At 39.5% G+C, this 23,985-nt stretch overlaps 1 protein-coding gene across 5 annotated transcripts in view; it reads left to right on the top strand.

Annotated features, from left to right (window-relative positions):
• Positions 1-23,985, top strand: part of ITGB6 (integrin subunit beta 6) — a 69,551-nt gene that overhangs the window by 9,433 nt on the left and 36,133 nt on the right. For all 5 annotated transcript variants that reach the window (XR_005218762.1, XM_037849269.1, XM_037849267.1 and 2 more), the window contains 3 exons: positions 3,893-4,058; positions 9,108-9,269; positions 12,295-12,390. Coding sequence is in view for 4 of the 5 variants with exons in the window: in XM_037849269.1 (XP_037705197.1) it covers positions 3,893-4,058; positions 9,108-9,269; positions 12,295-12,390 (424 nt within the window). In the remaining variant the exon portion in view is untranslated. The remainder of the gene's footprint in view (positions 1-3,892; positions 4,059-9,107; positions 9,270-12,294; positions 12,391-23,985) is intronic.

The raw sequence follows: 23,985 nt of genomic DNA, 5'->3' as shown, positions 1-23,985 counted from the left end.
AATGCCAAAGGGCTTTACATTTTAAAAAGAAGTTTCCCTTATGCTGTTGTTTAAGAAACAGCAATGAAAAACAGGTTTCCTCCATTTTAATACTTGTAAGTAAGTTGTAATATGCTTTTTAAAATGTTTAATATCACAAAGGTTAAATTTTCTACCACTGTCAAACATTTTAAGGACTTTTTTTTAAAAAACATTCCATATATACTGTGCTTTTCCTTTTTCTTTTCCTTTTTTTTTTTTTTCACTTTAACACCAACAGTGAGGAATTCATTGAAATTTTGCAAGAGTGAACCAAACCATAAAATGCTTAAATGGATTTTCTATATGTACCTATAAATAAACTATATGAGTATAGAGGACATTGATTCTTATTGCAAAGGTAATACAAGCCCATGTGAAAATACAGACCACAAGAAAATAATTATTAACCTCACTCAGAAAAGGTGACATTCACATTTTGGTATATATTGTTGTGGTCTTATTTTATGAATATTTATATAAATGTTATATATATGAATATATATATTAAATATATTAAATATATGAATATTTATATAAATGTTAACAAAAAATGTAAGTACTGCTTCTTTATATTGTGCCTCATAATTTATCATGCATTTTAAATGCAAATCTGTTATTGTCTAGGGACTCAAAAATCAAGTAATTTGGTGATAAGTACCTACTACACTCTTCATTTGCTATGCTAAGAAAGTAACAACCAAATATGAGCAATTAGAATGAATGCTAAATTAATGTCATTTAATTGGTTAACTACTTGGAAAAAAAATTAGACCTCTTCCTCATTTCACACTTTAAAATACATCTTACATTCGAGGGTAGGAAAAGATTTGACTACATAAAAAGTTTACAATATGTATCCAAAAACATAATAAACAAAATTAAAAGACAAACTACAAAGATAAAACATTAATATTCTTAAGAGATAGGTTCTTAAAATTAAATTAGAAAATTTAAAATACCCCAGTAAGAAAATGATCAAAGGGTATAAGCTGGTGATTGACGAAGGAAGAAATTCAAAATGTCAATAAACATATGGACAAGTGCTCAGCCTTGGTAGTAATAAAGTGCAAATTAAAAATAAAATTTAAATGACATTTTAAACTAATGAACTGTTACAGTTTTTTAAAAATAATGCAGCCTCATACAGTAATAACAGAAATGGCAATGTGTACAAACTTGTGGGGAAGGGATTTGCTAATATGCATCAAAAGATAATCCAGCGATTCCCCATTAAGTGACTCATCCTAGGGAAAGATAAAAAAGAATTTATAAAGATGTATGTAGGTGGATCACTACATTACTTAATTATAAAAAGATGTTAGAAATACATTTCCAACAATAGAAGAATGATCAAATTAACTACGATACATCTTACAACCATTAAAATTTGTTATTTTCTTCTTTAAACTTTTATGTAAAACCCAAATTTTCTTCAATGAACATGCATTGTTATTTTAATTAGGAAAAAAATAAATGATTCCAGAGATATTATTAGCCAAAGCCATTGTCTGTCATCAGGTCTGCGTTAGACTCTGATAAAGTGACATGTAAGAAATGACAATAACATTTTTTAGCTCTTCCTCTGAAAAGCTGTGTGGTTTGCATACATTATTTCATTCTGTTCTCACTATAACCTTGCTTGATATATACTATCTGTGATCAGTACTCCAGAATTTCAACAAAATTTGATGCAAGATACTAAAAATAAGAGAATAAAATTGCCTTCCGAGAGTTAAGCATAATGAATCAGAAAGGAAATAGGTAAAATCATCTGGAAGTGACAGACAGGCTCCTGCGACCCCTAGACGGAGAGTCTTGACACAGCTGAAAGAATGAACAGGACTGGTGGGTTAGGGGGATGCAGAGATGAGGAGTCAGAGGTAAGTGAGGGCCACATCCATCCAAGAGCCTTAGCCAAGGCACGTCGGAGTTTCTAGTTGGGAACCTGCCAGAGGTTCCCAAACTTTTGTTAGAGTCGGAAAGCTTGGTGAAATTTGAAAGATGTGGGAGGGCCTGGGTGTGACCTAGAGCTTCCATTCTGGACATGGCTCTCTTGGAACATCTTGAGCTGGGCCATTCAGAACTGGGATCCTCAAACTCCCTCTGATGAAGGCTGAGGATGCATCGGACTATGATTTCCTTTCCTTATAAGACTACTGACATGAAGAAAATGGGCTTCTCTTGCAGACACCAGCATTCTGGTCCCAGTGAGAGCTTCATTTCTCTGTATGAATGATTCCACAGACTTTCTGATTTTGTGTATCTACCTCAGAGCTTGGTGAATGTGAACCTGACCCATAAAGATGCACCTGCTCTTTTGTGCTGACAGGCCAGGCCATGGAATCTGTAAAGCTGAGGGCCAGGTCCTATGTGTGCTCTTAGGAGAGAGTCAGCCTGCCCTCCCCAGGCAGCACACCTCAACCTTACTGGAGGTTACTCCTTTTTGTCTCTCTGTACTTTTATAGCAATGGTTCTCAAACTTCAGTGTGCATCAGAATCACCTGGAGGGCCTATTACAGCACAGATTGCTGGCCCTATTCCCAATGTTCTTAACTCAGTAGGTCTGGGGTAGGTTCCAGGTTTTGCATTGCTAATGAGTTCCCATGTATGGTAGCTTGAGTTATGTGTTCCAAATCTATATGTCCTTGGTCTTAAATCCACATTCCTGTGGGCATGAACCTATTATAAATAGAATCTCTTGAAGACAGTATTTTTAGTTAAGGTATGGCCCAACTGAATGAGGTTGAGTCTTAATCTGGATGCCAAAGTCCTTTATAAGTAGAAGAGATTCAGAAATAATGAAAGGAGGAGCTGTGAACAAGAAGCTAGAAGTCAACAGACCTGGAAGAGAAAGGAGAAGACATACCTTGTGATGCAAAAGCCAAGGAACCCAAGGGTTGTTGGCCAGCCAGAACACTACCAATCCCAGGAGGAAGTAAGCCTTCTAGCCTCTGAAACTGTGAGCCAATAAATTCCCATTGTGTAAGCCAGCCCATCAATCAGCTTTGGAAAATTTTAGAAAAAAGTGAGATTTGATGCTCATGCTGCTGGTCTGGAGACCACACTTTGAGAAACTTTGCCCTCTACTATCATCTCTGTTTTACAAATGAAAACTCCAAAGCTCAGAAGGGCTAAGCAACTTGCCCAAGGTCTCATTTACAACCAGTAACTGGCTTTCAGAATCAGATGTGACTAAATTCATGATCCAGCTTTTCCTGTTTTACTATAATCTTTTTGTGGAGATCTCATCCTAATACGATATTTTCTCTATATGTAAAATGTTTTAAGTGGTGGTTTTATTTCCAGGCTGGCCCACAACTGTTTATTCAATTCATAGTAGAGCTGGGCTCTAGAAACAGGAGCCCCACTCTGATTTGGAGGGTCTTAGCAGGCAGGGTTGGGAGTACAGAAGGGAACAGAGGAAAAGGAAAACAGGCTTCTCTCTCCGTCTTGCTACAGGACAACTCATGCTTTTTGAAACTTAAGAAATCAGAACACAAAGGAAATCATTGCATCGTATAGACTACTTATAGATTTTGGTTGGGAAGCAATAGAAGGTGGTGGCGGTACATACCCACACCCACACACGCACTGGAATGGGGAGTCTTATTACCTGATTAATTGTTAATTTGAATCAGTGCATGACACTCAGTAAATGCTAAACAAGTTTAGCTAATGTGTTCAATTTGAAAGGCGTGGGGTGGGAGGTGAGGACAACAACCTTAACAGTGGGAGTCATCGCCAAGTTGCAGGGTCAGGCACTTTAGAAAAATCGATCTTCATTTAAGGAAATGTTTTTAAGCTTATCAGACCCATTAATTGTGTGTTGTATCATGTTTCATCAAGGCTATTTTACATATTTCTCTTGCAGTAGTATTCCCTACATCTGCTTACCTACATTTGGATTCAAGCACATTTTGCCATTGACAAATGATGCCGAAAGATTCAATGAAATTGTGAAGAAACAGAAAATTTCTGCAAATATTGACACACCTGAAGGTGGATTTGATGCAATTATGCAAGCTGCTGTGTGTAAGGTATGCCGGGGGAGTAGTGTTTCACTCTGTTAACATAAAATTCACCAGTAATTAATAAATCATAGCTTTTTTATCTTTACTGTATTCACCCAATATCTACATTTGATACTTTGCTTAAAACACAAAAATTTCTGTAAAATGTTTAATTTGGTCGTATAGAAATGAAGACTGTTCTTATCACTATGTTTGAATAATCTGAGAAATTTATAGTAGTTGGGAAATGTTGAAATAATAGTCATGTATGATTAATTTTCAAATATTGGAATCAGGTTGATTAGTTTTTTAATTACCCATGTTGAAAAAAATCAGAGGCAGCCCTTTGATGATAAAAGTGAAAATGCTCCAAATCAGTATATACCTCTACATATGATGGTTCAGTTTGCTAAAGCTGCTGGAATGCAATATACCAGAAATGGGTTGGCTTTTTAACTTTTTTTTAATTTTTTTTAAATTTTTATTTTGAAATAAATTCAAAGTTATAGGAACAGTTGCAAAAACAATACTAACCCCATATACAGAATTCCATCATACCCTGACCCCCCTCCCCCAATAGCCCAAGCCACCAACTTGAACATGCTGTCACATCGCTATTTCTTTCCTTCCCTCCCTATCTATCATCCATCATCTATTGCTCTGTCTTCTGAACATATGAGAGCTAGCTGCACACATCCTTGAACAAACACTGTAATTCACATATACACTTCCCATGAATAAGAACATTCTTTTATGCAATCCCATTAAACGCAGGTAAGAAGTACAAGAGATTCAACAATGATACAAAGCTTACATTCTATATTTCCTTTTCCTTATGTCTCAACTGTGTTCCTTTGAGCCTCCTGTCCTCCATCCTCCAATCCCATCCAGGTTCATCCTTGGCGTTCAATTGTCATCTATTTAGTCTGTCTTTTTTTTTTCAATTGTGGAAACATATATACAGCCTAAATCTTCCCATTCCACCCCCTCCCTAGCCTTCCATTAGTGGGATTATTCACATTTAGAATGCTGTAATGCTCTTTCCCACCGTCCATTACTAGAAGTTTCCCTTCACCTCAAACAGCAACCCTACACTCATTTCTTAACTCCCCATTGCCCCTTCCCCCATTTCTCTTAACCCATACTCTACTTTTCATCTCTATGGTTATATTCTCTGATAATTTCTTTGTGTTTACTGTGGGGCTTAAAATTAACCTCTTAAATCGATAACAATCTTGTTTTTCTTTGATACCACCTTCATTTCAATAGGACACATAAACTATGTTCCTATTCTCCTCCATTCTCCCACCTTTATATAGTTGTCTAAAATTACATATTTTATGTTGAGTTCAAAACCACTGATTTGTCATTAGAGTTTGTGTATTTTATATCATGTAGGAAGTAAATAGTGGATTTACAGTTCAAAAATTATTGACTTCTATTTGTATTCCATTGTGGTTGGAGAATGTGCTTTGAGTATATTCAATTTTTTTTTTTTTTTTAATTTATTGAGGCTTGTTTTATGTCCCAGCTTATGGTCCCTTCTGGAGAAAGATCGTGATCACTAGGGAAAAATGAGTGTCCTGGTGATTTGGGATGTAAGGTACTATATATGTCTGTTAAAATTCTCTGTATCTCTTTCTCCGTTCTTTGTTTCTCTGTTGGTAGGGCTCCCTTTAGAATCTGAAGTAGGGTGGGTCTTTTATTGGCAAAGTCTCTCAGCATTTGTTTGTCTGTGAAAAATTTAAGCTCTCCCTCAAATTTGAAGGAGAGTTTTCCTGGATAAAGTATTCTTGGTTGGAAATTTTTTCTCTCTCAGAACTTTAAATATGTCATGCCACTGCCTTCTCACCTCCATGGTGGCTGCTGAGTAGTCACAACTTAGTCTTATGTTGTTTCCTTTGTATATGGTGAATTGCTTTTCTCTTGCTGCTTTCAGAACTGGCTCCTTCTCTTCAGTATTTGACAGTCTAATCAGAATATGTCTTAGAATGGGTTTATTTGTATTTATTCTATTTGGAGTTTGCTGGGCATTTATGCTGTGTGTATTTATATTGTGTAGAAGGTTGGGGAAGTTTTCCCCAACAATTTCTTTGAATACTCTTTCTAGACCTTTACCCTTCTCTTCCGCTTCTGGGATACCAATGAGTCTTAAGTCTGGACGTTTTATTTTATCTATCGTATCCCTGAGATCCGTTTTGATTTTTTCGATTTTTTTCTCCATTCTTTCTTTTGTTCTTTCATTTTCTGTTCTGTGGACTTCTAGGACACTGAGACATTGTTCAGCTTCCTCTAATCTTGTATTTTGAATATCCAGAGTCTTTTTAATTTCGCCAACAGTTTCTTTTATTGCCATAAGATCTTCTATTTTTTTATTTACTCTTGCAATGTCTTCTTTATGCTCTTCTAGGGTCTTCTTTATGTGGCTTATATCCTGGGCCATGGTCTTCTTGATGTCCTTTAAATCCTTTGCCATGTTTTCATTCCTCGATTGTAGTTCTTTGATTAATTCTGCCAAGTACTGAGTCTCTTCTGATATCGTGATTTGTGTGTTTGGAGTTGGATTCTCCATATCGTCTGGTTTTATCATATGCATTAAGATTTTCTGTTGTTTTTGGCCTCTTGGCATTTGCTCTGCTTGATAGGGTTCTTTCAAGTTGTAAAAAAAAAAAAATGATACCAATCTAATTTTTCAGAAACACAGTTTGGTGATGGACACTTTCTCTAACTATCCAGCAGATGGCATCTGTGAGTCACCTATACCCCTCAAGTCAGTTCTCCACCTTGTCCCTGCGGTGTGTGGGGAAATGATTCTTGTGGGGTTCAGTTGGAGAACTCAGTTTGGGTGTGTTGCTGGAGCTGTCTGCCCTGGATGTGGGGCATGTGTACGGGTGGCCAGGGAGGAAGGGCAGCTTTAATATTCAAATCCCCCAGGTTCCCGGAGATTCAAGGCTGCCGCAAGAGTCTAAGCCTTCATTTCTTTTCAGCCCCAGACCGTCTCTCTCACTGTCCCACAAACCACTGGACTTGGCGTAGTGTCCCTGGGTTCTCCGAGTGGGTCGCCCCTCCCAGCCATGATCCTCCAGGAGCTCTGCTGAGGGAATGCCGTGCTACGTCACTAGTGCATGCCGTTCCTCAAGGGAAGCCCCAGGCCGCCGGGCCGTGCAGTGGCGCTCTCAGCCTGATGCAAAGATGGCCTAATGGGGCATCTCAACCCCCCCTCCTTGCACAGTTCCTCCTTCCCAGCTCCGAGACAACTGGCGGGGCTCTGGGCTGTGGGCACATCCCCGGGCAGGAGTTTATCCAGCCCTCCGGGGAGCCGGCTGTGAGTCATGGGGTTTCTTTCAGCTTCCGGCTCTCCTCTGTGTTCCCCCGGCCCCGAGGGTATCTGCAGCGGACTATCCTCCAGGCCAGACACTGAGAGGCTGGCCCAGCCCCCTCTTGCTCTATTTTACTGCGTGTTTCCCACTCCCGCAACTGCAGCCACTCCTGGGTTTTTCCCTTTCTTTTTTTTTTTTTTTCAAAAGAGCCAGTCGGTCTCCAAACGCCAAGCCCTGGCTTCCCCACAACGTCATGTGGCTGCGGGTCTTCCAGCCAGCTTACTCACTCACTTCAGAATGCAGACTCCCAGTTTCACCAAGTATATGGCCTCTGTGATACTAGCAGACCTCGTCCAGCCGGTGCATCGCTGTAACCGGTATTCTGGGTCACTTTCTGGTTTTCATCTAGTGTTTTTCACGGAGGTGTTTTTTGCCCTGTCTCACCTAGCTGCCATCTTAGTTTCTCTCTGGGTTGGCTTTTAACAATGGGGGATTATTAAGTTACAAGTCACAATTTTAAGGCTGTGAAAATGTCCAGATTAAGGCATCAGCAAGAGTATACCTTCTCTGAGGAAAGGCTGCTGGCATCCAGGGTTCTTCCGTCACATGGAAAGGCACACGGTGATATCTGCTGATCCTTCTCTCCCGGCTTCTTTTCTCTCCGAGCTCTCTTTCTAAAATGTCTCTGGGTATTTCTCTCTTAGCTTCTCTGAGCTCTCTGAGTCTCATTAGTCCTTTATCCTCTCATAAAGGACTCCAGCAAGGGGATTAAGACTCACCTTGAATGGGCTGGGTCACGTCTCCATGGAAACAACCTAATCAAAAGGTCCCACCCACCATAGGTCTGCTCCCACAAGAATGGATTCAAAGAACATAGGCTTTTCTGGGATACATAACAGCTCCAAACCAGCACATATGATTAGCATCTATTGTTCTGAACCAACAAAATAAGCCTCAGAAGCCACACTCTCTACAACAACGTTGGAACACACTGCTCCTCCTTGACAATTGGACATGGGAATAATGCAACCTGTTCTGATGATGGCCTTTTGTGGAAAATGTCAGGAAACAGGGCTGAAGCTTCTAGAGGGTGTGAGGGCAAGGGATTATGGGAGGAAGGGAAGGAAAACCTGGGATGATGCAGCCAGGATGAGTTTTTGTCCAACTAGTTCCTGGACTAATATTAATTAAAGGAGAGAGCTCTGCAAAGAAATATCTTAATTAACAGTTCTTTGGGGCCATATTTTGATAAGCAATTTTTATCCTTTATTATAATTTTTGGATGATATCAGTAGGAAGAGAAATGTGTGACGAAATGTTGGGTGACATTTTAATGAAACAGGCTTCCCTTAAATTCAGTTGTATTGTCTTTTGACTAATTTTTACTTCAGCTTGGATTTGGGATTATCCATGACCTCCCTCCAACCTTCTTCCTTCATTTCTCTGGTGAATTAAAAGCTGGACAGTAAAAATAATTAAGTATGTAAAAGTAAAGATCAACTGAATACTGATTGTAGTGGAACTATTTTTTTTTTCTGAAACATAAATCATCTGAAAATGTTATCCAGGGAAAGCAAATGTCACAGAATTTCATGTTTTTAATATATTAATATTATCAACTCACCATAGATGAAAAGGCAAAAACATATAGACCAGCACTAAATTTTTTATAATCTGAACATGTCCAAGCATAATTGACCCACACTCAATAAATGCCTGCTTCTATCCAATATGACCCAAATATTTCTCACTGTAGGAAAAAATTGGCTGGCGAAATGACTCCCTCCACCTCCTGGTCTTTGTCAGCGATGCGGATTCTCATTTTGGAATGGACAGCAAACTGGCAGGCATTGTCATCCCGAACGATGGGCTCTGTCACTTGGACAGCAAGAACGAATATTCCATGTCAACTGTCTTGGTGTGTAACCTGCATTCTGTACTGTTTTCAGGGCTGTGTGTACACGAATGAAGGAACAATTGGTGCAATACAAAGCAAAACAACCCCTACTACGTGAAAGCAGTACTTATTTTCTGATTTGAGATTAACAAATGTCCTCCCCCACCGCCAATCCTCACCATTATTAGAGGTTCTTAGAGGAGCACACGTGGGTGGTGGAGATATGGGAGAACTTTGAATCTGCTATGGGATGCCTGATCCCAGAACCTTGCCTACCGTTCAAAGATCCCGGGGCCCATGAAAAGCAGTAAAGTCAGCTCATTTCTGTTCTTAACCATAGCCCCAGAAAGGTGGTCCCAGTGAGAACAGTAATCACCCAATGGTTGCTGTTGCTTGATTGTCCAAAGTCATGCCCTGTAAATAATGCCATGCTTTCCTGCCACGGGGCTCCTTGGGAAACAACTATTCAGACTACTTGGTTGGTGCTAACTAACACTTGATTAATTTTCTGTCATTCAAAACATGCTGGTGACATTCAAAGAAAAAAAATGCTTGACTTTTGTAAAACAAGGTAAAATTTTCAACACTCTTTTGACATACATGATCTCATCTGGTCCTCAGTAGAACCCGCTGCATCTGATTGCTTCCCCTGGCAGAGCAGCACGAGGCCATGCCCGGGCCCAGGCTCTTTCCTCTGGCATGCCCTTTCCCTCCAAGGCTGCTGGAACACTCTTCATCATTTTTCAAAATGCAGCCCAATCGTTCTTGTCCCCAGAGAGCCCTCTGTGACTTCCTCTAGGCCCCAAAGCAATCAGCTCTCCCTTCTTTCTCATACATATGTCTCTTGTTGGGCATTGCTATATGGAAATGTGTTCGCTTGTGCCCATCCCTCTTTCTCTGCTGTGCATTCCTCAGGGTAAGGACTGGTTTATTATCTCTATTTTCTGACAGCACACTGCCTGGAATATAGTGTGTGCTGACTAATGTATGCAACAGAATTTAATTATGGCCTGGGAAGGTCATATTATCCCCATTTAACACTTAGGTAAAAATAGTACAGAGAATTTAATGACTTAAAATGGCAGTGCTGTACAAGTGTATATAGTACACTTGAGAGAGAGAGGGGGAGAGGGAGAGAGAGAGAGAAAGAGAGAGGGATGGAGAGAGGGAATGGTGAGAGAGGAGACGCCAGATTCTAATATAAAATTGAATATCTTTGTAGTCTCTAAAAATCTAATATTTCAGAAATTACTCACTACCGTTCTTTGACTTAAACTTCAACTAACATTTGATCAGTAGTATTCCACAAACTTATATATCCTTTAATCATGTACTCTTGCCTTTCCATGTTACAAAATCATTGAGGATACCCACATTTTGTCTTTTAGCCAAGGAGGGGTAAGAAACTGCGAGAAATGGATCCTTCATTCATTAACTTTTTTCTTGCAATTGTTCAAATGCCCAATAATAAATATGTCAAAAACAACATGATCATAGAAGCAGATACTACATATCACTTGATATGACCTTCTCCTTTAATAAATGTTCAATCCACTCTTGCAGAATAAATTGCTACAGACTCGGTAGCAATGTCACATCTGCCAGCCACAGAATCCTCTGGGTCCTTTGGCACTTCCTGTGTACTCAACACTGGGCCAGGCTCTTGAGGCTACACAATAATATGAAGTGGTCCCCGGCCTTGAGGCACTTGTAATTTCATTGGGGGAATTAAGCCAATAGATCAGAAACAAATAAAGAAAACCATATTTGACTGCCTGTGTAGGGCTATGCGGTATGATCCTGGCCACACAAGCACAGCAGTTGAGAAATGTGGGGACACCTGGAGATAAGGAAGGACCAATGTTGTCGTGGAGAATATTGGAGGAAATTAGGCTTAAGGATGAATGATGCTTAATGTTTGGGAAGTTGTAAAGTATCAGCCTCAGAAAGATTTATATATCTGGCATCTCTACTATTAAAACTCTAAATGTGGTAGAAAGCACATATTATACAGCTAGATTTGCAGCTTGGTAATTTCCCTGAGTATTTTACCCCAGTCTTGATTTGTACCTTGTACCTAAAGAAGACTTTAGATGAAAATGCTCTAGAAGTGCTGATATGAATATGCATTAGCATACAGGAGGGTTTATTTATCATCAGGAGGGTTTATGACTGGTTGCCTCCAGTCATAATTGATGTATTCTCTGTTTAATTGTTTGCAGGCTACTCCCTCATTTGAGTTTCCTCTTTGTACATTACCCATATTGGATTTATTTGACAGGCAAAGTGCTCCATGTTTTCCATTCTTGGAGAGTAAAGGCCACCTTTCAAATTTGATAATTACTATCACTTATTTATTTTTTTAAAGTACTCATATCACCTGAGAATGAATGTGTCTATGGAACAGAAGTACAATGTATTTTCAATTATGCTCTATAAATATTGCAAGATCCCGTAAAACCAATTTGTGACATCAAATAGGCAGAAAACCAAACTCACGAATGGGTCCAGGGAATGTCTCAAATCAGTTGGATGCAGGGACTGTAGTGTGTCTTTCCTCAGCAGGCTGTCCCTGCCTCAACTTCCCTCCTGCCTCATTCAATTCCAGCAAGAGTTTCAGAGCCGTCCCAGTCACCTCAGTCACATCCATCAGAGTCCAGCTGCCCCTCCCTTGGCTGCAACATTCTAGGCCTACCGGCAAGTGGCACTCAAAAAGAGAAGTGTTTCTCTACCCTTGAAAATATGGCATACCTTAAGTCTTTAAATAAATGTCAAGTGATCAGTTTAGAAGTGAACAGAACATCATATACCACATCAAATGGAACAAACTCTTAGGAACTACAACCGAATTGTACTTACAGACTCTAACAAACAATTATTAAATCAATTAAGTGAATAATGCAAATTGTGTTTTTGTTTTCTTAGAGTGATAGAATAATGCCATAAGCATTGAAATGTCAAACTCAGTAAGATATTGTTGAAATAAATACTCCTTTCTTTATTTTAAATTCTAAAAGTGATTCTTAAAATCTGTATGTTGATTTAGGAATATCCAACAATCGGACAACTCATTGATAAGCTGGTGCAAAATAACGTGTTACTGATCTTTGCCGTAACCCAAGAACAAGTTCAATTATATGAGGTAAGCAAACATTATTCGGGAAATTCCTTCAGAGATTATGTGTCATGAAACTTGAACTCTGAGTTTAACACATGGGAAGGCCACTAGATAATCATTAACACGTACTAAATAGACTGGGCACTTGACAAAGTGGACTCAGTTACTGCTTGGAATTTAAATTATAAACAGAGGATGGGGAATTGGTATGGTGGGACAAGGGAAAAAAAAAAAGAGTTATAGAGATGAAAACCAAGTTGAAAGAGAGTGCCAATAAACATAAGACCATGCACCTAAAAGAAAAAGAGTCTCTCTCCCCTTGAACCTTTCTGACGTGGTAATTAACAGAGGGCAGAAAAAATCTTGGAAGTGGGAGGAGAATTGCTGACTGTAAATTCTTTGACATTTGCACATTAGATACATAGAAAATACGTAAGTAGAGACACAACTTGGGCAGTAAGAGGTGGAAAGTGGAAAGAAAAAAACTTGTTAAATTAGGCCCCCCCAAAAATTTCCTCCCTAAAGTTGCTGGATTTGCATTTCAAGTTTTTCACAGCACCAGCTGTGAAAAAGAACTGTTTCATTAGATGAAACAATATTTGTTAATCATTGTGTACATTGTAAAATGCACATGCAAGCATAAGAGATTTCCATGGTTTCTTTCCAACCCAAGAAAAAAACACAATGCATTAAAAATGCCATGAATTGGAGTAGGAGAAAATGGTCTGCTTCTAATCTGCAGTTTCTCAAAGTATGGAATCTTTAACATAAGCTCTAGAGAATGTACAGAAAATAGGTTTACATTAAATTGTGATTTCTAGTCAGAGGCTTCAAATTCTCCTAGATTCAGTCTGAGCTCCCATTCCTTTTGAAAGGACCTTTTAACTCACTTGGTGACTCCACAGCTCAAGAAGCTCTGAGATTATTTCACAGAAGGCTTCAATTAAATGCCACTAACTACTGAGGTTGGTGCAGCCCTTCAACTTGCATCAGATTCTTAAAAAGGATCCAGGAGGAGATCCTATCTTGCGTTTTTAGTGAGAGGAGGGTATTGTACTCCAAGGTGAGATTGCCTTCTGCTGAAAACCAAGCCTCTAGCAATCGAAGGACATACTCAGGGCCTTTGTTCTCCCCAGAGACCACGTGATTTCACCTGATCTGGGCAGTTTCTTAAGGCTCTTTAGTGTGTGATACTTCTTTCCAATGGTTTTAAGTAGTAGAGTTGCAGTAAAGATTAAAAAAAAAAAAAAAAACAAAAAAAAACCCAACTACAATAGTGGGTCTATTCTGCTTTTGATGCTTAAGGCTCGAATGAGAGGACCCTGGGGTCGCACCAACTTCTGCAAGGCCGGGAGCCTGTTTAGAAGGGGAGGGGAAGTTGCATAGAACTTTTCTTGAAACAGGAGTCTGGGGAACATAATTGATGATCATGAACGTAGACCCCTATAACTCACTTAGTCTTTAAGACTCACAACTCATTTATATGCCTCCTCAAAACTGCTATTAAAAAGACAGAGGAAGAAGAAAAATAACTACATGGGAAAACAGAATCTGTCAGATTTAAGCTGGTTGCATCCACAGTTCCCCTGTTGCACAGGAAATGATCATTTCCAAGGAAAACACCAGATTAGAGCCTGCCTCTAATGTAACAGCAGGACATTTATTTTGCCTGCCTACTAATCTCATTATAAGGCGAATTTATGTTTTGTCATGATCTGTGGTCTTTTCCATCCAGGCTCCACTAAATTCAAAGGAACATTTTCAGGGAGACTTGCAGTGGACCGGGTCAGCAGCCCACACCATGACTCTGATCCTTTCATTATTTTATTTTTATTTTGATGGACTTGTCATTCCATCTGCATTAGCAGGGCAGGCAGAGCCTGGTCTAAAGATAATGAAAGCAATGTTGTCCTTCCCTGAAGGCTGCACACAGCATGAAAATGCTGCTCTCTCATTTTACTGATAATGAAAACTGAAAATAGGGCAATAATGGCTTGTGTTGCCTTTCAATTTAAATCTCTTAGAAGGAGCCCTATGTGTACAGGAGCCCTATGCAACCAGATGTTTGGATAGCTGTGATATAAGGAATATAACTTCCAAGAATCACCAAAAAATAAAACCAGTGATAAGATAAATAAACCAACTAAGTTGTTAGGGCTAATGAAAATTACAGAGGAAAATTTTTCACCAAAGAGTTACACAGTAGGCGTAGCTATGGGTCTGCCTGCACAGCCAGCTATGAGTTAGGGTGGATGGAGGCCCTGTCTTGCAGCACATACGATTTATGCTGCCCAGTCATGGAAGGCAGTAAAAATGTTTTTTCAGTAATTTAGGTGAGATGCTTTGGACTGCATAGGTGTGTAGTGTTGCTGTACGCTATTGTAACAGAGACGAGCAATGGCAAGGGGAGAGTAAGCAGTTTTGTTTTCAGTTCCGTATGACTGCAGTGTGCACCCCAGACTCCAGCAAGCAGATGATTTCAAAAAACTTATTGTTATAAATAGTTTCCTGTTTGTCCAATTACAAGGTTTAAAAGATAATGATAGATAATAGGCCAAGCAGTAGGCAGTATATTACATTCTAGTGCTAAACACTATTTTGAATCAGGATTCAATTACTCAAGTTAAAGAAAAAAATTATATCTCCTCTGTTGTTTGTAAATGGTTCCTGTTAATTTGCATTATGATAGTATCAGGCTTCTAAACCCCAACTGTCTAATTTCTCTAGTCTATCCTTTCCAGTAAGATATTGAGATAAAAAGCAATTTTATCAGCATTCTTTACTACATTGTCAAATCACATTATTAATCACCTAGTCTTACTTGCAAGATATTAAAATATCCTATCTCTTTTCAAAATGTCTACATCTGGCTCGAAAAGATGACTTTTGTGAGGTTGATAACAATTGTTATCTAACCTGTATTTATGATGCATTGCTATAACAAAGCTCTTAGAAGGTAAACACAAAATATATTGGCAATAGAGACTTCCAGTGTGATTCTTTTGTTAGTATGCTATGACCACTAATTTATATCTATATTGTTATTAGGACAGAGTGATGTACCTAAAGCATGGGAACGGGGGCACAGGCAAGCTTTTATACTGCCAAAGGACTCTTTCCTTGAAGATGAAAAGCCCTAGATTCTCAGCTTTTTGAGAATGGTAGATCTTGCGCGTCTCTGATTAGCTCAATGCTTGGTACACAGTTCTCAGTGGATATTTGTTGAGTGAATAAAAAATATACAATGCCAGCCCCTCATGTCTTCTTAAACTGGGTCAAATGTTCTGAATATTTTGTGTGGCAAATAGCTGTCAAGGTTGAGACAGGTGGACGGTAGCTGACCCATTGCTAGGAGCCTCTGCAGCCCTGGTTGCCCTTCCTCTACCCTTTCCACCTTGGTCCTGGATAGCTCCAGATGGGTAAGAAACTCTTGGCCAACAGTCCTAGGACCAAACTACTGGAGAAGTCCCAGAGCTTTCTTACTAAGCCATGAAAGGAAAATCCCTGAGCAATAACCCAGCTGACTGGCCATTAGATCTAAAAACAGCCACAGACATGCTAGGAGCCTGATGTTTCCATCTGGGTTGTAAAAATTATCTACCACATATCCTTCTGTTTTTAGGTGTCAACCTGGTTTTCATTTAGCCCCTTCTTTCTTCTTCTTGCCCATCCTTTAGGCTTTTCACTGCAATAAGGGAAGAAAGGAGGCCAAAAAAGGAGACAAAATGTTAAATGGAAACTTTTGCTATTTGTTAGCCTGTTCTATTACAGTTTTGCTTTATAATGTTCACTGTTGGAAAAGATCAAAACCAATTTGTTCCAGTGAAGATCCCTTTCTCCCTATGGGCTCAGTTTTTTTATTTATTTTATTTTTTTATTTTTTATTTACTAAGATTTATTCACACACCATAAAATCATCCATTACCATCATATAGTTGTTCATTCATCACCCTGATCTATTTTTTTTAACATCTTCCTTGTACTAGAAAAAGTGATAATAAGAATAAAAAAAAATAGTGAAAAAGGAACACCCAAATTGTCCCCATCCCTCGCCCTGTTTTTCCTTTAGTTTTTTGCCCCCATTTTTCTACTCATCTATCCATACACTGGATAAAGGGAGTGGGATCCACATGATTTTCACAATCACACAGTCACCCCTTGTAAGCTACATTGTCATATAATAGTCTTCAAGAATCAAGGCCACTGGGTTGGAGTTTGATAGTTTCAAGTGTTTACTTCTAGCTATTCCAATACATTAAAAACTAAAAAATGTTATCTATATAGTGCATAAGAGTGCCCGCCAGAGTGACCTCTCAACTCCATTTGAATTCTCTCAGCTACTGAAGCTTTATTTTGTTTCATTTTGCATCCCCCTTTTGGTCAAGATGTTCTCAATCCCACGATGCCAGGTTCAGATCCATACCCATGAGTCATATCCTGTGATGCCAGGGAGATTTACACCCCTGAGAGTCAGGTCCCACTTAGCAGGGAGGGCAGTGAAATCACCTGCCGAGGTTGGGCCTCAGTTTTTACAAGATGAGAGGACAGGACCTAATGACCTATAGCTTTAACAGTCAGTGACTCTGTGTCTGAGTCTTCTTGGAGTGGGGAAATTACCATGAATCCTAATGACCTCCATGTAGATAACAAAGTATAGTTCGCTATAATATCATTTAACTTTAGGGCACGGTCTCAAATGTTGTCCTTTATTGTATCAATCCTACCCTGAAATGGGGTTGGGGTGGTTGGAAGCTGCATGCACCTCAGAAAGACATGTTCTTAAATTCAATCCACTCCTGTGGGTGTGACCCCATTGTAAGTAAGATCTTCTGATAAGGCTACTTCAGTTAAGGTTTGACCCATCTCATTCAGGATGGGTCTTAGTCCTCTTACTGGAGTCCTTTATGAACGGAATGAATACACAGAGAGAAAGATATCCACAGAAGCAAGAAGCTGACAGCAGTGAAATCTAGAAGAGAAGGGAGACACCAGCAGATGCCACCATGTGCCTTGCCATGTGGCAGAGGAGCCAAGGATCGCCGGCAACTGGTCTTCAGTAAAAAAGCATCGACTTGATGATGACTTGATTTGGACATTTTCACAGCCTCAAACTGTAAGCTAATAAATTCCCATTGTTTAAAGCCAACCCATTTCATGGTACCTGCTTTGAGGAGTCTAGATAACTAAAACAGATTTTGGTACCAGGAGTAGGGTGCTGCTATTGCAAATAGCAAAAATGTGGAAATAGCTTTGGAATTGGGTAGTGGGTAAATGATGGAAGAATTGTGAGTGGCTTCGTAGAAAAGGCCTAGAGTGCTTTGAAGAGACTGTTGGTAGAAATATGGACGTCAAAGTTACTTCCGATGAGGTGTTAGAAATGATGAATGTATCATTGCAAACTGGGAGAAAGGCAATCCTTGTTTAAAGTGGCAGAGAACTTAGAAAAATTAAGTTCTGATGTCAGATGGAAGGCAGAATTTGAAAGTGATGGGCTTGGAGCTGAGGAGATTTCCAAGTTAAGTATGCAAAGTGTAGCCTGGTTTCTCCTTGTAGCTTATTGTAAAATGCGAGAGGAAAGGGATATGCTGAGAACTGAACTCCTGGGGACAAAGGAAATAGAAATTGATGGTTTGGAAAATTCTGAGCTTCTGGACAGTGAGTCCCCAGGGAATAGTGCTCAATGTGAGGATCTAATTGAACATGGATCCAGTCAGCCATTTCAGTGCAAGTCAGGATTGGAAATACAGTTATCCAGAAAGGATTTGTGGAAGGTTGTTTTGTCTGATGGTTTGGACCCTTGTGTTTTGTACTACATACAAAACTGACAAGTTTTTTTTGTGTGTGTGTGAGATCTGAAAAAACAGAACCACTGCCAACCTGGACTAAAAGGGACAGAAAAGCAGCAGATAGAAGGAAAAATCACTTCAAAGGCAAAACCATGGAAGCTGAGGTCTCAGGCCAAGAGAGCAAGCCTACCCATTTCCGTGGAAAGGGTGAATGTGCCCTGGCACTTGGAGAGGGCAGGCCTTCCGCCCCATTGTTCAGGAAGAGTAGCGCTGCTCCAGTCTTCAAAGAGAATGGTGCAGATTCCCCGGGGATTGCGGAGAGTCTGGCCATCACCCCAGTGTTCTCAGAGGCTTGATCCTGTACCCCGGGGATTATAGAGAGCATGGCCACTCTGCAAGCACTTGGAAGGAGTGGGGCTGCCATTCTATTAGGCCTGGAGGACAAAACACTGTTCCATAGGTGACTCTCAGACCTTGAAATCTAATGAATTTGGAATACCAAATTCAAATTCAAATTCAAATTTAAAGCCAACCCATTTCATGGTATCTGCTTTGAGCAGCCTGGGAAACTAAAACAGGGGTATTCCAAATTCATGCTTGTAGGTAAAAATAAAATCCTCCAGGATAAAAAGATAACTTCTGGATTATGAGAAATCTTTGTGGAGTTAATAATAGTTCTTAATTCAGGTGTAATGGAAAAAGATTTTGATTTCTCCTTGCTTGATGTTGTCTTGGAACAAAGACTGAAGAAAGCCATCTGCCCACGCTTTCCTCACTAATGATAACACTCCTCAAAGAAGGGGGATTTGAAAATAAAACTCATGTCTTAGATTATCAGGACAGTCATTAGGAACATTTTTCAGGCGTATTAATAAGTCCAAGCCAAGAAAAGTCAGCAGTAGTTACCCCCTAGATTACACAATGTAATTTTCTTCTAAAGAACTCAAAGCTGTATAATCCAGAAAATAATCACACAGCAAAAAGGTACAGATTTAAAGTAGTATCTTAATGAGATGTACTACTAGCCCATGATGTAAAAATGTGAAATGGGATTTCATGAATGCAGGGCCTAAATAGTTCAAGATTCACAGAACATCCAGGATAACTGGACTATTATTGGAACCAGTGTTTTAAACTGCATTCATTCATTCTTTCATTCATCAAACATTCCATGAGAACCTACCATGAACCAGGCCAAGGTTTTGGTCTATAGAAGAGAGTAAGATTCTGTCTCAAGAATCCTCATAGAGCATTAGCAGACTTGTAAACCAATAATTTGCCTAAAGAACAGAATGCAGGCATTTCAGAGGTTGTGTTAGAAAGAGACTCCATGGCAGAGTTTTGCTGAGGGGCCAGAGTTTTCACATTTGTCACCGTCTTTGTTAGAAGGGATGGCAAATCAGTGGGCAATCATAAAACTGCCTTTGATGCTAATAGTATGGTAGTGTTAGATCAAGTCCTTTACTTTATAGCAATGGAAACTGAAGACTGGAGATGTTACGCAACTATGACTATGATAGTAATAGGTAACGTTTGCTGAGGGATCATTAGGTGGCAGCCTGGAGTTAAGTACTTTGTATTATTTTAATTTCCATTTTATGGCTAAAGAACCACGAAGAAAGCATGTTACATTTGAGAGCCATGATTTGATCCCAGACAGTCCGTGTCTACAGCCTTAACCACTGAGTTAATGTAGAACTGGACTGCAGTCGTGAATGAGCATGCCGTTTCCTAACCACTAGACCACCAGAGAAGCATCCTTTTAAATAAAATTACCAACTTTAAAAGTCACTGACCTGTAAAAATATAGAGCCCAAGGGTGGAGCAGAGTTGCCTGACAGATGAACCAATAGGTCAGTTCCCTAGAAATACCAAGAGTCCTTCAAGGCCATTAAACACTTGATCTAGGCTCCATTACTGCTGATGTTAATTTAGATGAATAGAGCAATTTAAAGATGTGTGAACTTGAAAAGAGACATTTGGATTTTGCCCTGTGGGTTTTTAAGCTCTGAGTGGTAAAAACAGGCCACAAAACTAGAGAGCATTATGCTATTGGCCAATCCATCTAAAGCAGCCACTGTCTATGGTAATCATGGTTCCGAGGAAGGGGTGAGGGGTGGGGGTGAAGTGGGGAAGGGGACACATGGACTGACAAAAGCTATATATTTATTCTGATGATGTATTTTAAGTATACAGAAAACTGGAAAATTATAATGCCACACCGAACTACTGCACAACTTTCTCAAATCTTAACGTTTTGCTACTATATTTTTAAAGAAATAAAACCTTCCAGATACAGTTGCTTTCTGTATAACTGCCCAACTCTGATTGCACTCCCCTCTTTTTCCTTCCACAGAAGCAAACAGTATCCATGTTTATATATATCCCTAAATAATTATGTAGTTTTAGGTTACAAGTTATAGTTTCATGCTGTATGTATTATTTCTTCAACTTGCTTTTTGACTCAGTGTTATATTTCTGAGGTTTATCCATGAAGATACATAAAACTCTACTTTATTCCATTCCACTATTGTACATATTCTATTAAGCATATCATTCTGCAACTGACGGGCATTGGGTCACTTCCAATCATGCAGTATTGCAAATGTTGCAGCCATGAACACTTGCACATATGTTCTCTGCTAAGGATCCATAGATCTGTAAGTGAAGCCCCTGATCACAGGGAAGTGTATCTTTAACCCTACAGGGTGTATCCAGGTTGCTTTCCAAAGTGGCTGTCCCAGTTACTCTCCCACCAGCAATTTGGGAGCCTGACAAAAAAGAGAAAAGCTTTAAATAACTCTCTTTCTGATTCTAAAATCAATACACGTTATTTGCACACACACACACACACACACACAAAGAGGGAAACAGAAAGAAATACAGAAAAGCACAAAGAAGAAATAAAGATTGCCCATAAACACGCACAACTCAGACATGGCTAACCATTGTTGACATTTTAGAATATGTCCTCCTTGTCTTTGTTATTTGCATATATTTACATATTTTAACATAATTGGCAACATACTGTACATATTAAATATGTTCAAAATTTTCAAATGAGTTCATATATTTACAGTCATATGAAGGCATAAAAATTAAATTGCATTTAGTTATACATTGAACAATCACTTTCATTGACAATAACATGAAATTAGGGTCATCCTACAAAATCTAGAACCTTTAGTTGTTGTAATTGCAGGGTGTCCACTTTTGAATAAAAGCCCCCAATCCTCCACAGTTACTATATTTTTGCCTACCTGGTTAATTTTTTATGCATTCACATGATAACTTTTACTTGGTTACTTTTTTTACATATTTGTATGATAACTTTAATGGGACCAATAAATTATTTCTAGTATCAAGTTTTTTATCCCTAAAAATGCCCCCTGGGTGAAGGCTGTGACATTTGTGAACAAACTTGGTTTCTTTAAAGGCTCTGCTGTATACCACGAAGCTCTAAAAGCTGTATAATTACTCTTCCCTGGGTTTTCTCAGGGCCCCACAGGAGGCAGGACTCCTGTTTAGTTCAGCTCTCTATCTCCGCCCTGAAGCCTTCTCCAGGGTTCCAGCTAGCCTCTCCGTCTGTGGTGGTATCTGAGGCTGGCCCAAATGACAGCCCACGCTTAAAGGGAAATCACCCGGGCTGGGAGCATCATGAAGACGGCTAACTGCAACCAACCGTTCTCCACATGGCATGGCCTTTTAATCAATTACATATAGGATCAAGGCACAAGAGAACTAGTTAAATTGATAGTCCCCTGGACTTAAGAAGAGTTTAGGAGTATTATATTTTTAAATATTCTGTTGAATGATCTGTAAGAGTCCAAAATATGCTTCTAAGAGGCTAGGATTTATTAGAACATAGTTCACTATTTTGTTGCCCCTGCAGGATTGCATGTTCAGTAACTAAAGGAAAATTTTGGAAGATCTTTAAGGCCTGAAGAGTTTGGGCACACTTTATTCATTAATTCAAGGATTGTCATACTTGGTTGCCAGATTTAGCATATAAAAATACAGGACATCCAGTTAATATTTGGGACACACTTATACTAAAAAATGGTTTGTTGCTTCTCTGAAGTTGAAATCCTGTATTTTATCTGGCAGCCCTATCTGTAAAGGGCCAGATAATAATTTAAGCTTTGTGGGCCTTGTGGTCTTTGTCGTGACTACTCAGCTCCTCTGTTGTAGCACAAAAACAGCCATGGATGATATGCACATGAATGAGTCTGATTATATTTACAAAAACAGGTGACAGACCAAATATGGTCTGCAGACCATAATTCGCCATCCTTTCCTTCCTTCCTCCCTTTATGTATTCAACAAATAGTTATGTGGTTTCCATGTGCCAAGAACTGAACTAGGCACTTGGAATATAGTGGAGAATAAAAAGCAGGCCCTGTTTTTTGTCCTCACATGGCTTACAGTCTAGTGTAGAAAAACAGATGAGAAATAATGAACAAATGACTGAATAATTAGAATTTTTAATAGTGCTATCAAGGAAATAGAAAAGAATAGTGTTCAGTGATGGGAAATAACAGAGGGGTAGAGAGCGAGGCCTTCTTTGACAGGATTTTTAGGAAAGGCCCCTTTCAGGAGGTGAAACCGAAGCAACAACCTGCAGGTTGAGGAGTTTTTAAGAGGAGCAGACATGTGCAAAGCACGTGCACAGGTCCTGAGGCTGGAAAGACAGTGTGTCTGAGAAACTGGAAAAAGGCCAATCTGCTTCGAGTGAACTACAGATGAGGATGGAAGGGGATGCAGTGGGAATGGTAGGCTACAGCCTCTTTGGGAAGGAGGTACAGTGCTGTTATTCCATAGGAAGCAGGCATTTGAAAATGGTATTTTTTTTTTTTTTTTTTTTTTTTGCTGAACAGAATATAGATGTTACAGGTGTGTGAGCCCTTCTGAATTGTGGGTATACAGGTTTAAAAAGACAATGCTCTTACTGTCTAAATTGCCACAACCCCTCCTGGACAGACCATTCTATACCAGTGGATCTCAAAGTTTGCTGCTCATTTGAGTCACCTAGGAAGCTTGTTAAATAACCCAATAGCCAGGTCACATCCTGATCCAACTAAGTCAGTATCTCTGGGGCAGAGACATAGGCATCAGTATTTTTATAACGCTCCCCTTGTGCTTCCAGTCGTCCATATAGCTCATTAACATTCAGATTCTGGTTTAGGAAGTCTGGGGTGGGGCCTGAGATTCTGCATTTCTAACAGGCTCTCGGGTGATGCTGCTGATGCTGGTCCACCCGCCACACTCCGAGGAGCTAAAGCCTGTATTTCTTTAGCAGTTCTTGCACACACACCTGCTTTCTATTTTCTTGTCTCCTTCATCACCTTCCTACTAGTCATTCTTCAAAGTTTTATTACCTGCTGTTTGGTCTACAAAGCACATAGGCTGCTACTGAACCCAACATCGCCTCCCATTTTAGAAGAGCTTTCTAAAGCTTTGGGACTTGCATTTGCTAGCAAAGGTCTGCAATCCCTCTCAAAAGGTAGGGTAATCTTATTAAGAGAAGATCTGAAGTATCCTCAGTAACAAATACTCAGTGTAGCCTCTTTGTTCTCTAAACTCGGTTCCCAAATGCCTCTCTCTGCATTTGTTTGTCTCAGAACAGTCATGCGTTGTGGGTCCATTTGTCTTCCCTTATCACTCTGCTACTGCTGCCAAGCACTTGTTCAGCTGTGCGGTACAGCTTCTTGGCTGACAAGATAATTACATTCCAGGGCAGACTGAGAAAAAGGCAGGTAGTGCTAAAAGTTCCGAAGCAGACTACCTAGTCATTGCTGATGCAGACTTCAAGATCAAGCATCTGATCTAATTA

Source organism: Choloepus didactylus, chromosome 9, assembly GCF_015220235.1.
Source record: "Choloepus didactylus isolate mChoDid1 chromosome 9, mChoDid1.pri, whole genome shotgun sequence".
In the NCBI taxonomy this organism is placed as follows: Eukaryota; Metazoa; Chordata; class Mammalia; order Pilosa; family Megalonychidae; genus Choloepus; species Choloepus didactylus.
Note: the sequence above shows the minus strand (reverse complement) of the source record. Positions and strands in the feature narration are given on the sequence as shown.